The 14,180-nt window shown below is 41.8% G+C and overlaps 1 protein-coding gene across 3 annotated transcripts in view; it reads left to right on the forward strand.

Moving 5' to 3' along the window:
- dmd (dystrophin) overlaps positions 1-14,180 on the forward strand; it is a 416,019-nt gene that overhangs the window by 232,329 nt on the left and 169,510 nt on the right. For all 3 annotated transcript variants that reach the window (XM_028571814.1, XM_028571815.1, XM_028571816.1), the window contains 2 exons: positions 7,725-7,859; positions 9,985-10,134. In XM_028571814.1, the coding sequence (XP_028427615.1) occupies positions 7,725-7,859; positions 9,985-10,134 (285 nt within the window). The remainder of the gene's footprint in view (positions 1-7,724; positions 7,860-9,984; positions 10,135-14,180) is intronic.

The raw sequence follows: 14,180 nt of genomic DNA on the forward strand, positions 1-14,180 counted from the left end.
AAAAGGCAATTAACAGTGGAAGAGAGACAGACCATCATAACACTTAAGAATGTTGGTCTTTCCTACAGAGAAATTGCGAATGAAGGTCAATGTGTCAGTGAGTACAGTATTCTTCACCATCAAAAGGCACTTAGAAACTGGGGGAAACTCTGACAGGAAGAGGTCTGGCAGACCCAAAGCCACAACAGAATCAGAAGACAAGTTTCTGAGAGTCAACAGCTTGCGTGATAGGCGGCTCACAGGACAACAGCTTCAAGCACAGCTTAATAGTGGTCGTAATAAGAAGTCTCAGTTTCATCTGGAAAGAGAAGACTTGGAGCTGCAGGTTTGATAGGTTGAGTTGCAACAAGAAAGCCATTGCTAAGACTGTTTTGCTGGATCCAGGGTCGGTGATTTGTACAGAGTGAAAGGCACCAAGAACCAAAACGGCTACCACAGCATTTTGCAGCGCCATGCAGTACCCTATGGAATGGGTCTAGTTGGTCAGGGGTTCATCTATGGAGCTAAATCGGGGCCAAATGTTTTGTTCATTTGAAAAAAATATATATAGTTGAAAAAATAAAGCTTGAAATTGAAAATTTAAGTTTTGGTCAAAACTTGGAAAAAATAAAACCATGTATTTGAACTAAAAATAAGTGTACCAATTTTTCTTTCAGTTTGAATAAAATATAGATTCAATTCTGGAATTATTTTGAATAAATTATAAATTTTCATTTTTCACTTTTATATTTGTTTTCAGTTCCACATTTCATGTTTTCAGATTCAAAAGTTATTTTTTTTACGGCTTCAAATCTTTTTTTTACGGCTTCAAATCTTTTTTTTTTGGTTTCAGATCTGTTTTTCACTTTCAGATATTTTTTTTCGGTTTGAGACTTTTGGCCCTGATTTGGCGTGGGGGCGTGGCTTCAACTCAGAGGGGCGTGGTATTATGAGTGACAGCCTATCAAAGAAGGCAGAAGACTCCTCTGTCATGTTGACTTCAGGAAATGGTGTTACTGTGAGAACTATGACTGAATGCTTTCTATCCACTATATACATGTGATTTTTACTTAAACTGATGCCAGTGACAAAGTTCCATTTAAAAAAAATGTTTTGGACAACAAATGGTACCAATTACATTATAAGAGCAATAAACTGTGCCAGATTGTGCAGTTCAGCAGGAACAATGACTTCTCCCACTTCCATGTATGACTTATAGGACCACAGTATTCACTGGCACCAGCCCACAGGTAGGACATGTGAAAGATATTAGCATTTTTGAATAGATACTTTGCGACGTTATCCCCTCAGTGGCATTTTTTTTGTGATTAACACATAAAAGGAAAATAGGTGGACAGCTGGACAAAGCTGGCAATCAAGCATCGCTAGCACTAAAGTTAGCATTAACTAACGTTAGCTTCACACTAGCTGGTGTTTTTACACTAATTTCAGTGTCCAGCTCAAGTTTTTTTTTACTTTAATGTGTATTTGTCTTTGTTAACCTCGGTTTGTCAGAATGACCATAACTTGACACTGGCTGCAGTGAAGAAGGTCTCCTTTTATAGAGTAGACAAATATGACTTTACATTAATGCTCTGGCCTGATAAATTACGTTTTACACTATAACTATAATAATGGATGGATAGATGGATGGATGGACTATAACGTTACATGTAACAGCATGACAGTTATGCCTTACAAAATATGCCAAGTGGGCAAACTTTGAAGGCTTCTACCACAGCCTAACTTAAGTATCAGAATACACTAACTTGTCTTTTTGTATTTGTATGTCTTACTGTCTGTTTTCTGGACCGTGTGTGTCCGTAATAAAAGCTTTGATTGATTGATTGATTAACAAAGCGGACCAGGACAAGTTATGTTGTTTAAACTAACCATGAAAAGGTAACACTAGCAATGTTAGTTATCTATAATGTTTTACATTTATAAGGCTGTACGGCTGCAGGCAGCCACTGTCGAGTTATGGTCATTCTGACAAACAGAGGTTAACAAAGACCACTACACGTTAAAGTCAAAAAACTTGAGCTGGACACTAAAATTGGTGTAAAAACACCAGCTAGTGTGAAGCTAACGTTAGTTAATGCTAACTTTTGTGCTAGCGATGCTTCATTTCCAGCTGTCCACCTATTTTCCCTTTATGTGTTAATGACAAAAAAAATGCCACTGCCGGGATAATGTCCCAAAGTATCTATTCAAAAAGGCTAATATCTTTCACATGTCTTACCTGTGGGCTGCGCCAGCAGGTTGCCTTGGCGGAGCGGACGCTATGCTGACTGCCAAGTGAATACTGTGGTGCTACATTCAATGTCATACATGGAAGTGGGAGAAGTCATTGTTCCTGCCGAACTGCACAATCAGTTTATTGCTCTTATAGTGTAATTGGTACCATGTGTTGTCGAATACAATTTTTTAAATGGAACTTTGTCACTTGCATCAGTTTATTAAGTAAACATCACATGTATATAGTGGATAGAAAGCATTCAGTCATAGTTCTCACAGTAACACCATTTCCTGAAGTCAACATGACAGAGGAGTCTTCTGCCTTCGTTGTTAGGCTGTCACTCATAATACCACGCCCCTCTGAGTTGAAGCTACGCCCCCCACACAAAATCAGGGCCAAAAGTCTGAAACCGAAAAAAAATTATCTGAAAGTGAAAAACAGATCTGAAAACGAAAAAAAAAGATTTGAAACCGAAAAAAAAAAAAAAAAAGATTTGAAGGCGTAAAAAAAATAAGTTTTGAATCTGAAAACATGAAATGTGGAACTGAAAACAAATATTAAAGTGAAAAATGAAAATTTATAATTTATTCAAAATAATTCCAGAATTTAATCTATATTTTATTCAAACTGAAAGAAAAATTGGTACACTTATTTTAAGTTTGAATACATGGTTTTATTTTTTCCAAGTTTTGACCAAAACTTAAATTTTCAATTTCAAGCTTTATTTTTTCAACTATATATATTTTTTTCAAATGAACAAAACATTTGGCCCTGATTTAGCTCCATATTCATTCTACAGCAAGATAATGACCCAAAACATAAGTCCAAGCTATGCCAGAACTACCTTAGGAAAAAAGAACAAGATGGTAAGCTTAAAAACATGGAGTGGCCAGCACAGTCACCAGACTTAAACCCCATTGAGCTGGTTGGGGATGAACTGGACAGAAAAGTGCCACACATTTATGGGAACTTCTGCAACAGAGTTGGGAAGAACTTTCCGAAGAATATTTGATTTCCACTGTAGAAAGAATGCCATGAGTCTGTTCAGCGGTTATATTGGCCAAAGGGGGCTACTTTGATGAGTCAAAAGTGTAGAATACATTTTGGTTTGTAAATTGATTCCATGATTTCTCTTTTAACTTAAATTGTTCATTTTTTCTATTCTTTCATTTCCGAGTACAATAAGACATTGAACTGCATGAATTTCAATAAATCCATCCATCCATCCATCCATCCATCTTCGTCCGCTTATCCGGTGTCGGGTCGCGGGGGGAGCAGCTCCAGCAGGGGACCCCAAACTTCCCTTTCCCGAGCAACATTAACCAGCTCCGACTGGGGGATCCCGAGGCGTTCCCAGGCCAGGATGGAGGTATAATCCCTCCACCTAGTCCTGGGTCTTCCCCGAGGCCTCATCCCAGCTATACGTGCCTGGAACACCTCCTTAGGGAGGCGCCCAGGGGGCATCCTTACCAGATGCCCGAACCACCTCAACTGGCTCCTTTCGACGCAAAGGAGCAGCGGCTCTACTCCGAGCTCCTCACGGATGACTGAGCTTCTCACCCTATCTCTAAGGGAGACGCCAGCCACCATCCTGAGGAAACCCATTTAATTTTTTACCCAGCCTTCATGACCATAGGTGAGGGTAGGAACGAAAACTGACCGGTAGATCGAGAGCTTTGCCTTCTGGCTCAGCTCTCTTTTCATCACAACAGTGCGATAGATTGAATGTAATACCGCACCCGCTGCGCCGATTCTCCGACCAATCTCCCGCTCCATTGTCTCCTCACTCGCGAACAAAACCCCAAGGTACTTGAACTCCTTCACTTGGGGTAAGGACTCATTCCCTACCCAGAGAAGGCATTCCATCGGTTTCCTGCTGAGAACCATGGCCTCCGATTTAGAGGTGCTGATCCTCATCCCAACCGCTTCACACTCGGTTGCGAACCGATCCAGTGAGTGCTGAAGGTCGCAGGCCGATGATGCCATCAGGACCACATCATCTGCAAAGAGCAGCGATGAGATCCCCAGCCCACCGAACTGCAACCCCTCCCCACCTCGATACGCCTCGATATCCTGTCCATAAATATTACAAACAGGATTGGTGACAAAGCGCAGCCCTGGCGGAGGCCAGCCCTCACCTGAAACGAGTCCGACTTACTACCGAGAACCCGGACACAGCTCTCACTTTGGTCGTACAGAGATTGGATGGCCCTGAGTAGAGACCCCCTCACCCCATACTCCCGCAGCACCTCCCACAGTATCTCCCGGGGGACCCGGTCATACGCCTTCTCCAAATCCACAAAACACATGTAGACCGGTTGGGCATACTCCCAGGCTCCCTCCAGGATCCTTGCGAGAGTGAAGAGCTGGTCCGTTGTTCCACGACCAGGACGGAATCCGCATTGTTCCTGATCAATCCGAGGTTCGACTATCGGCCGAACCCTCCTTTCCAGCACCTTGGAGTAGACTTTACCAGGGAGGCTGAGAAGTGTGATACCCCTGTAATTGGCACACACCCTCTGATCCCCCTTTTTAAAAAGGGGAACCACCACCCCAGTCTGCCACTCCTTTGGCACCGTCCCAGACTTCCACGCAATGTTGAAGAGGCGTGTCAACCAGGACAGCCCCTCCACACCCAGAGCCTTGAGCATTTCTGGACGGATCTCATCAATGCCCGGGGCTTTGCCACTGTGGAGTTGTTTGACTACATCAGTGACTTCCGCCTGGGAAATCGACGACAATCCCCCGTTATCCTCCAGCTCTGCCTCTAACATAGAGGGCGTATTAGTCGGATTCAGGAGTTCCTCAAAGTGCTCCTTCCACCGCCCTATTACCTCCTCAGTTGAGGTCAACAGTGTCCCATCCTTACTGTACACAGCTTGGATGGTTCCCCGCCCCCTCCTGAGGTGGCGAACAGTTTTCCAGAAGCACTTTGGTGCCGACCGAAAGTCCTTCTCCATGTCTTCTCCAAACTTCTCCCACACCCGCTGCTTTGCCTCTTTCACGGCAGAGGCTGCAGCCCTTCGGACCCTTCGGTACCCTGCAACTGCCTCCGGAGTCCTCCGGGATAACATATCCCGGAAAGACTCCTTCTTCAGTCGGACGGCTTCCCTGACCACCGGTGTCCACCACGGTGTTCGTGGGTTACCGCCCCTTGAGGCACCTAAGACCCTAAGACCACAGCTCCTCGCCGCAGCTTCAGCAATGGAAACTTTGAACATTGTCCACTCAGGTTCAATGCCCCCAGCCTCCACAGGGATGCACAAAAAGCTCTGCCGGAGGTGTGAGTTGAAAGTCTGTCGGACAGGGGCCTCCTCCAGACGTTCCCAATTTACCCGCACTACACATTTGGGCTTACCAGGTCTGTCCAGAGTCTTCCCCCACCCCCTGACCCAACTCACCACCAGATGGTGACCGGTTGACAGCTCTGCCCCTCTCTTCACCCAAGTGTCCAAAACATACGGCCTCAGATCAGATGAAACGATAATGAAATCGATCATTGACCTTCGGCCTAGGGTGCTCTCGTACCAAGTACACTTATGAGCATCCCTATGTTCGAACATGGTGTTCGTTATAGACAATCCATGACTAGCACAGAAGTCCAACAACAAACAACCACTCTGGTTTAGATCAGGGAGGCCATTCCTCCCAATCACGCCTCTCCAGGTGTCTCCATCATTGCCCACGTGTGCGTTGAAGTCCCCCAGCAGAACAATGGAGTCCCCCACTGGCGCCCCATGCAGGGCTCCACTCAAGGTCTCCAAGAAGGCCGAATACTCCGAACTCTTGTTTGGTGCATATGCACAAACAACAGTCAGAGTTTTCCCCCCCACAACCCGCAGGCGTAGGGATGCGACCCTCTCGTCCACCGGGGTAAACTCCAACGTAGCGGCGCTCAGCCGGGGGCTTGTTAGTTCTTTTCTTTTGTTTTTTTTGTTTTTAAAAACAAAGAGTTCTGAAGGTTCAGTTACCATGGAGACAGGGGGCTGCACCTGTTGCCAGACTGAGGGAAAATTACTGTTCCCAGTAAGGAGGGGTGTGGTTAGGGCTGGGCAATATCGAATCAAATCGTAAATCGAGTTTTTTATAAAAAATCGAGTTTTTTATAAAAAAAATCACAGATTTTTTTAGGGAAACAAATCGCCCAGCTCTATATGAGACTGGATATTGTCATAGATTTTGGATATCGTAATATGGCATAAGTGTTGTCTTTTCCTGGTTAGGCTGCATTACGGTAAAGTGATGTCATTTTCTGAACTTACCAGACTGTTGTAGCTGTTCTATTATTTGCCTTTTCCCCATTTAGACATTATGTCCACATTACTGATGATATTTATCTAAAATCTAAGTGTGAAGATATTTTGTTAAAGCACCAATTGTCGACCCTAGAATATCGCCTCATAATCGATATCGAGGTATTTGGTCAAGAATATCATGATATCTGATTTTCTCCATATCGCGCAGCCCAGGTGTGGTGGTGATAAAAGTAATTTAAGTTACTTTTGGGTGGAATAACTTTTATATTGAATGTTAAGTCTGTGTTTTAGCAAAGAAAGGGTATGTGTCCAAAAACGCGTTACATGACGTGGTTCACCCCAAAAAAGATAAAACCTTACAGTAATCTCACAAAATGTATTCCATAAGTATGTCATCATGTCAGTGCAATTTAGACAAGTCCAATGGATTCATAGACCCAGAAAACATGGGGTTAGACACCAAGATTACTTGGCTAGGTCAAATAATGAAGGAGTTAGGATATTTTGAGGGCTTCCTGCATGGCTTCCTGCCAACACCATCTTCAAAATAACACTTTTATAGTGGTCAAACTTTGGTAAACTTTTAGTATGTTATTAAGGACACCTAATATTACAAAAAACAGCCGAGAAACCTTTTGTTAGAATTTTTGTAGGGTTTGGTGTTTTTTTTTTCATATATGCAGCCGCCTATTAGTTTTTTGTTTTTTCTGTTGAACATATTGATTTAGCTTCATTTTACATTTAGGAAGCAAATTCAATCACTTTAGCCAGACAGAGGCAACTGTTGCTAATTTGCAGATGGAAACAAACTCATCAAGCATGTTGATGTTCAACAGATGTTGATATCCCAGCCTGCAACAACACTGAATAAGTGAATATGAAACAACACTAAGAGAAAGTTGAGATGGCATCTATAGTGATGCAACCTGTCCTTGTCTCTCTCTCTCCTCAGCCTATTCCTCCCCCCTTTTTCTTCTCTTAGTCTCCTCTCCATCTTCCCACTCTCCTCTGTACCTTATTTTCTTGAGACATAATTACCTCCGCGTCTTGGTATTCTTGGTAATTCAGCTTTATGGTTGAAGTACTCTCTCTCACTATTTGTCTTTGTCTGCTCCTGCCCGACCGTCTTCACTCCGACACATAAAATGTCAAAAGGGTCATCTGTTATTTATATATCCATTCACTAATCCTTTTTGTCTCTGTCTGTGCCTCCTGATGATTTTGTGTGTGTATATGTGTGTGTTTTGCAGGAGGTTTGGGCATGTTGGTGTGAGTTGCTCTCCTACCTGGAGCAGGAAAACGCCTTCCTGGACCAGCTGGAGCAGAAGCTGGATGAGACGGAAAACCTCCAAGGAGGTGCGGAGGAGCTGCAGGAGGCGCTGGATGTGAGTATGAAGAGAGGGTGAACAGAACATATAAGACAAGCTTTTTTAGAGACTCAGAAAAAGGGGTTGATATGATGCAAAACTTCATGTATGGGTGGGGTGTGTGTGTGTATGCATGTATGTGACTTGTTAGATGAGGAGAAGGCCATTTTGTGTGTATGTTTGTGTGTGTGAGGCAAGTGCCGATTTCCTGTTAAAGAACAAAAAAGTATGTACAAAATAAAAAGGTGGTCTAAAAGTGTGTCTATAGGGGACTAGGGGAGATGAGGTGGAAGAAAAAGGCAGGTTATGTTTTTCTCTTTATAAAGCAAGACGGAGGGATGCTCCTATACTGAGGGTTAAGCCTGCTTAAATCATGCAGATCCGCGCCAAGCAGTGATCACACGCATTTCCACTGTGTCCTCACAGCAGGGAAACCAGCACTGAGCCACTGTGCTTTGGTAGCAGGGCAGACTGCAGCCAACCTGGTACATCTCCTCCCACAAACCACTCTTGCGCTAAACTGATTGGCTGAAGACATTATGTTTGTGCAGGAGACTAGAGACAAATCTCTGTTTGTAAAAGTCTGTCTGTGTTCATCTCTCAGTACTAGCTTCTACCTAATCATATCAGCCTAATTATTGTTTACTGATTGGTTTAAGCCGTATTGGAGCTGTGTTAAGTTACTGATGATGTAGTCTCGCATTGCCAGACCTATCTCCACAGCGCTGCTAAGTAAGGTCTAGCCCCTCCACACATAGGATAGGACAAAAAAACATTTGAACATGAAAATCTGAAAAGACAAAAGAAAAATAAAGAGAGAAAATTACACGTGTACATGTTTCAAAAACATGCACACATGCATGCATTAAAAGAAATAATAGAAAAGTAGAATGTCAACCCGTTATGCTGATAAACTGATACAAATTTTTACATTGACCGTTTACCCAGAGAGATTATGAAATCGCAGTAACTGCTAAACATGATCAACTTCCTAATTCTTTTTTATTTATTTGTTTTTAGATCATTTTTTGGGGGCTTTTCCCTTTATTTGTGGTGACAGTGGATAGACAGGAAAGGTGGGAGAGAGAGATGGGGAATGACACGCAGCAAAGGGCAGGTAGGTCGGACTCGAACCTGGGCCGCTGCAAAGGACTCAGCCTACATGGGGCGCACGCTCTTACTGAGTGAGCTAGAGTTCGCCCCATCTTACCAGATCTTCAAAACAAAATGGATCATTAAATGTGCAAGGGCCACCGAAAAAAAGAAGTATGGAAGAAATGCAAAGAAAGGAATATTACAATTTAAGGAGACAAAAAAGGAAGTTTTTTTTCTTATTATTTTTAACTAGGATTCATTGGGGAGAAATATCATTAAGAGGAAATATGTGATGTGAGGTACTTCTGGAAAAGCTGATTTTCATCTAATAACAGATAATATATTAGAGATTATACTAGCAGGCATGTGTCCGTTTCTCTGATAATTATGTTATGTAAGACACAGAAAAAAACTATTTAAAAAAAGTGAATCCAATGGAATTTACTGTATATTGAATCTTGCAATAAGAGACATTGGGGCTTCCTAAATAAAAAAATTGGAATGGCTTATGTGTTAACCCTAACTCATGAATTTGCTTAAGCTGTGCTTTTGCAGATTGCCTTAGATGTCATATCCAGGGATTTAGTGAGATTATATAATGCAAAAGATTAAAATCTTTACACCAGGGTGCATTCTTTCATTTAAATTTACAGAACAGCAAATACAGTAACCCACTCAGGTGTACTTTACTATGCAAAACTGATATCAGCCAAAGAGACCTTTTTAGGGATTTCAAAAGATGTGAAAAGCTGTTAAGCACCGAGGTCAGACGAACAATGGGTAATTGACCTCTTTTAGCATCTACATGTCATCTCCTTACACTCTTATCCTGCATAATGTTCAATAATGTATGCTTCTCCTAGCTCATCATGAGTCACCTTCAAACAAAACAATATCAGCTTGTATGCAAAAAGCCATTACCACCAAAGGCATATTTTTCTGTGGCTTCACTTAATGGAAGCTACCATGCTGGAATTTACTACAGCAAATTCAAAGTAGTATGGTCAAGTGTGATTGATGGTGTTTTTTTGTGTTTGTCTTTGTACAGAGTCTAGAGGTTCTTTTGCTGCACCCAGAGGACAACAGAAACCAGATTCGGGAGCTGGCCCAGACGCTGATGGACGGAGGCGTTCTGGATGAACTTATACAGCAAAAACTGGACGCTTTCAACATACGATGGGATGAGCTAATGGCGAGGGTAAGACATCATAAATACAGAAACATACAGCATGTACACACTGAGGTCGGATGGTATGCTAAATGCCTAGTGAACTGCTCTTGGATTGAAATAGAAAAAATATATGCGAGCAGAGACATCAGATTTTAAGGCAAATATATTTTTAGCAGTAGCTTTTGGCTACTGTTATCTGCATCATTCTGTTGGACTTGTATTGTTTACAAGAACACTCCAGGGCACCTTTAACCAGACTGAATAAAAATGATAAAAGTCACTTACTTTTCCTGTTCAAGTATCTGTTGAGAGAGATATGTTTGTCATCACAATCATGGTCTTAAATGTAGGAATTACATTCATTCAGTGGCAATTTCCTTTAATTAACCCTAAAAGGTTCCATAGATTTGGCTACTGTATCTAACATTTGTGTTGGTGTGTTGGATTTGAACTTTCTCTTTATCCTGCCCATCTGCTTGGATTCCTTTTTGTTCTAAATTACATCTAGGGCTGAAACAACAGACAGAAAAGTAGTTGGCACATTTTTGATAATTACATGCTGCAAAAAATGGCAAAATGTCCCTGGTTCAGGATTCTGTCATGATCCTGTGTTTTCTTTAGTTTCTTGTTTTTATTTTGTAGGGACACTTCTCTTGTTTCATGTCTTCTTTAGTCTATATCCACAATGTTCCACTTCCGGGATTGCTGCGGTGCCGGAGAAAATTCATTCTCTTCTGCTTTCTTTGTGTGGTAATTTTAATTTCCGGACGATTTAGGAGCACATGCTGTACGCAGACAAACACCGGAACAAAACAGAACATTAACACAACCCCCCTGATATTATGTGAGAATGCGCGAATCGGCTCTGACGGCATTCAAATCAATTACCTGAAATCACCCACCCACACCCACCCAAATATGTTGTTTTTACCCTCTCTACAGTCTCTGTAGGCTATTTCTTTTTAAATGACGTATTGTAGGGATGTATGCATGTTTTCATTAAAGATTTACTGTAGTGATGAGAGAGGATGCTTTCAGTAACTGTAAATGTTTCCATGTGTGCAGTAATGTCACTCTAGCTGATATCGTGGGACATTTAAGCAGCAAAATTAAACACTGTTGTTATAAACTAGAGAATATTGTCCTCATTAATAATGTATTTCTTTCACTCACTCGCAATCATCTACAGTAACCCTTATAATATAGAATATTAGCCTACAGTAGATTCCTAGGTCTAACACGTTCTGCTTATCTTGCATACATAATCGGGATGCATGTGGATAAAAATGAGTGGGAAGGAGGGTGAGCCTGAGCAAGCAATAATGATAATACACTTATACACTCAAATATGATGGGAAATAAAATGGTGATGAAGTGATATTTTCCACCGGGTTGTCCACGTTTATAGAGCCCGCATGAAAGAACACAGTGAAAACGCATGGGGCGAGTTTGTCATCTTCTCAGTCTCAAGTTTTCCAACTTTTTCCCTAGCGTCGGTGTCTGTGTTTTCAGTGTTCTGGTCATTTTTGATTGATACCTTCATTGGATTTTTTTGTTAGTTCCCTGCCTGTTTTTGGACTCTGTAAGCCTTTGGTTATTAAATTATGTTACGGCATTTGGGTTCTTCCCCTGCTGCTTGTTCTGCAATCGTGACAGCTTCTCTAGTGTGGATATGTGTGTCTTGTATAGTAGTAAGGGCCATTTTATTGACCAGAATGCTTAAACAATTAATAGTGAAAATAATACTTTGGCCCAACATTTGATTTGTAGTTATTGAATATTTTGTAGTATCCCTTTTTGGTGTAGCACTTTTGTACACTGTCTCTCTCTCACACACACACACACAAACACACACACACACACACACACACACACACACACACACACACACACACACACACACACACACACACACACACACACAGACAGACTGTCAACAGCACTTTTTCATTTGTCACTGCACATTTCTGTAATAATATATGATTTGTGTGAGTGTAACAACTGAAACTTATACACACTTATAAAACCAGGTGGAAACAGGGCCTTAGTTGCAGCCGTATTTACATCCATTTCTCTTTTCCCACGCTTAATCCTCCCTTCTTCCCTTTCCTCAATTTATTACACCTTCTTGCACTTCTTTGTCATATTCCTGTCACCCTTTTTTCTTCTATTTCATACCACTACCCATCCTCTTTCTCCCTTTCCTTCCCCCCTCCTTCCTGCTTCTGCCTTTTCTTCATAAATTTCTTACTCCTCTTCACTCTCTCATCCTCTCTCCTCTTCCTAAATTTGCTCCTCCTTTTCCTCCTCTTCCTTTCCCAACAACTTTCTTCCCTCCTTCTAGCCATCATCAGCAGCAATACATTCTGATCCTCTTGTGGTGATCCTCAGTGACAGATTAGACACACTTGCACCCACTCACACACACACAGAGGCACACACTCATTGCCCGCTGGGTTGATCCTCCCTCACAATAGAACCAGATTAATGTTCTCCTTGCAGCCTGATAAGCCTCCCTTTGTTTGTCTACCCATCAGAGGCAGTGTGTATGTGTGTGTGTGTGTCTGTGTGTGAGATAGTCTTTTATTTCAGAGTTTTTTGTATTTTTTGGGAGGAAGTGTGATTTTTTTTGTTGTGTGTGTGTGTGTGTGTGTGTGTGTGTGTGTGTGTGTGTTTTCGAAAGCACTACGGAAGCTGGTGTCCTTTGCTTTGGTGTATATGTCAGCATGTATGCATGTGAGGTAAGGCCAGGTGGCTCGGAGCCCTGTTTGTTTGTCATCCATAAAGGGGAGGGGGAGCTCAGAGACAGGTCAGGAGTGTTTGTGAGTACCACTGAAAAGACGGATGGAGGCGCAAAAGCACACAGAGACCAAAATACAAAACTGACACAGTGATATCTATTTTATTAATTAAAGCAGGCACCCTAAATGTTTTCTAAATACATTATATCTAACACCTTTTAAAATTGAGTTTTCTAGAAAGGGTGTTTTGCAAGGTTCAATCTGTTACAAAAAGCAGTTTACCCTTACTTTGTTTTAAAATACCGACGTAATGAGTTATTATATCATAACTAATAACATTAATTATGATTCTGGTACCAGGGCCCTGGAACTAAATGGAATGCAGCTAGTTATGTTATTAGTACCAATGATTTTCTTGTTATGAAATGTGTAGAAATGTCTGCTGTGAAAAGGTCCTATTTAGACACATTCTGGCTAAATGTATACCCACGGGGGAACCTAATTTGTACTTCATTTATTCCAGTGAGGACATTTGTTCACTGCATTTGACCCATCTTAACTATTTAGGAGCAGTGGGCAGTACCACAGTGCAGGGACCAACTTCAGTTCTAAGGCTGGTGACTTGATCAAAGGAGTGAATCAATAGGTGCACGTACAGGTGGAAAGAACCCCATGGATAGGCCCTCATGTGGCCAATGGCAGGTTCCCTTTTATTTGCTGTAGCTGCATGTGGAGCAGCAACCCTGACCAAGGTATAGCTTCCGTACTCCATCTGGCATTGGCACTATTTTGATTGCCTTTACAACTAGACTAAGACATTATAGATGTCATTCAAATCAAGGTTAGGCATTAAAGAAGTATATTTCTTATATATTTCCTACTTCTTATCCAAAGAAAACTATTTCAAGTTCAAGAGTCAAAAAGCTGTATGTCAACCCTTCCCCAGCATCAGATGGAGCCAAGTTCTCATGAGTGCAGGGGTCCAAGTAAATGCAGAGACAGTAGAATAAGTATATAATCTCATTATATCAATGTCCCACTTAAAAACTCGTGAAGATAATTCCAGCCTGTGCATGCAAAAAAAAGTTGTCTCGCATCTTTGTCTGCACTTCTTTAGATCAAAGAGGCATGTATGCTTTTTTTAATTTCAGCTTCTTGTAATGGCTGAAAACCAATAAGAGGAAGAATGGTGTGGCGAGCGCTGCTTGCGCTTTGCTGACAGCAGTTATGTGACAGTGATCCTCTATCTCTCTTGTTCACAATCACTGCATTTGTGACGGTGTGTCTGTGTGCGAGAGAAGAAGTAATAAGGGAAAACCGAGTGTTTAATGA

This window comes from Perca flavescens, chromosome 24 (genome assembly GCF_004354835.1).
Source record: "Perca flavescens isolate YP-PL-M2 chromosome 24, PFLA_1.0, whole genome shotgun sequence".
NCBI classification, from domain to species: domain Eukaryota; kingdom Metazoa; phylum Chordata; class Actinopteri; order Perciformes; family Percidae; genus Perca; species Perca flavescens.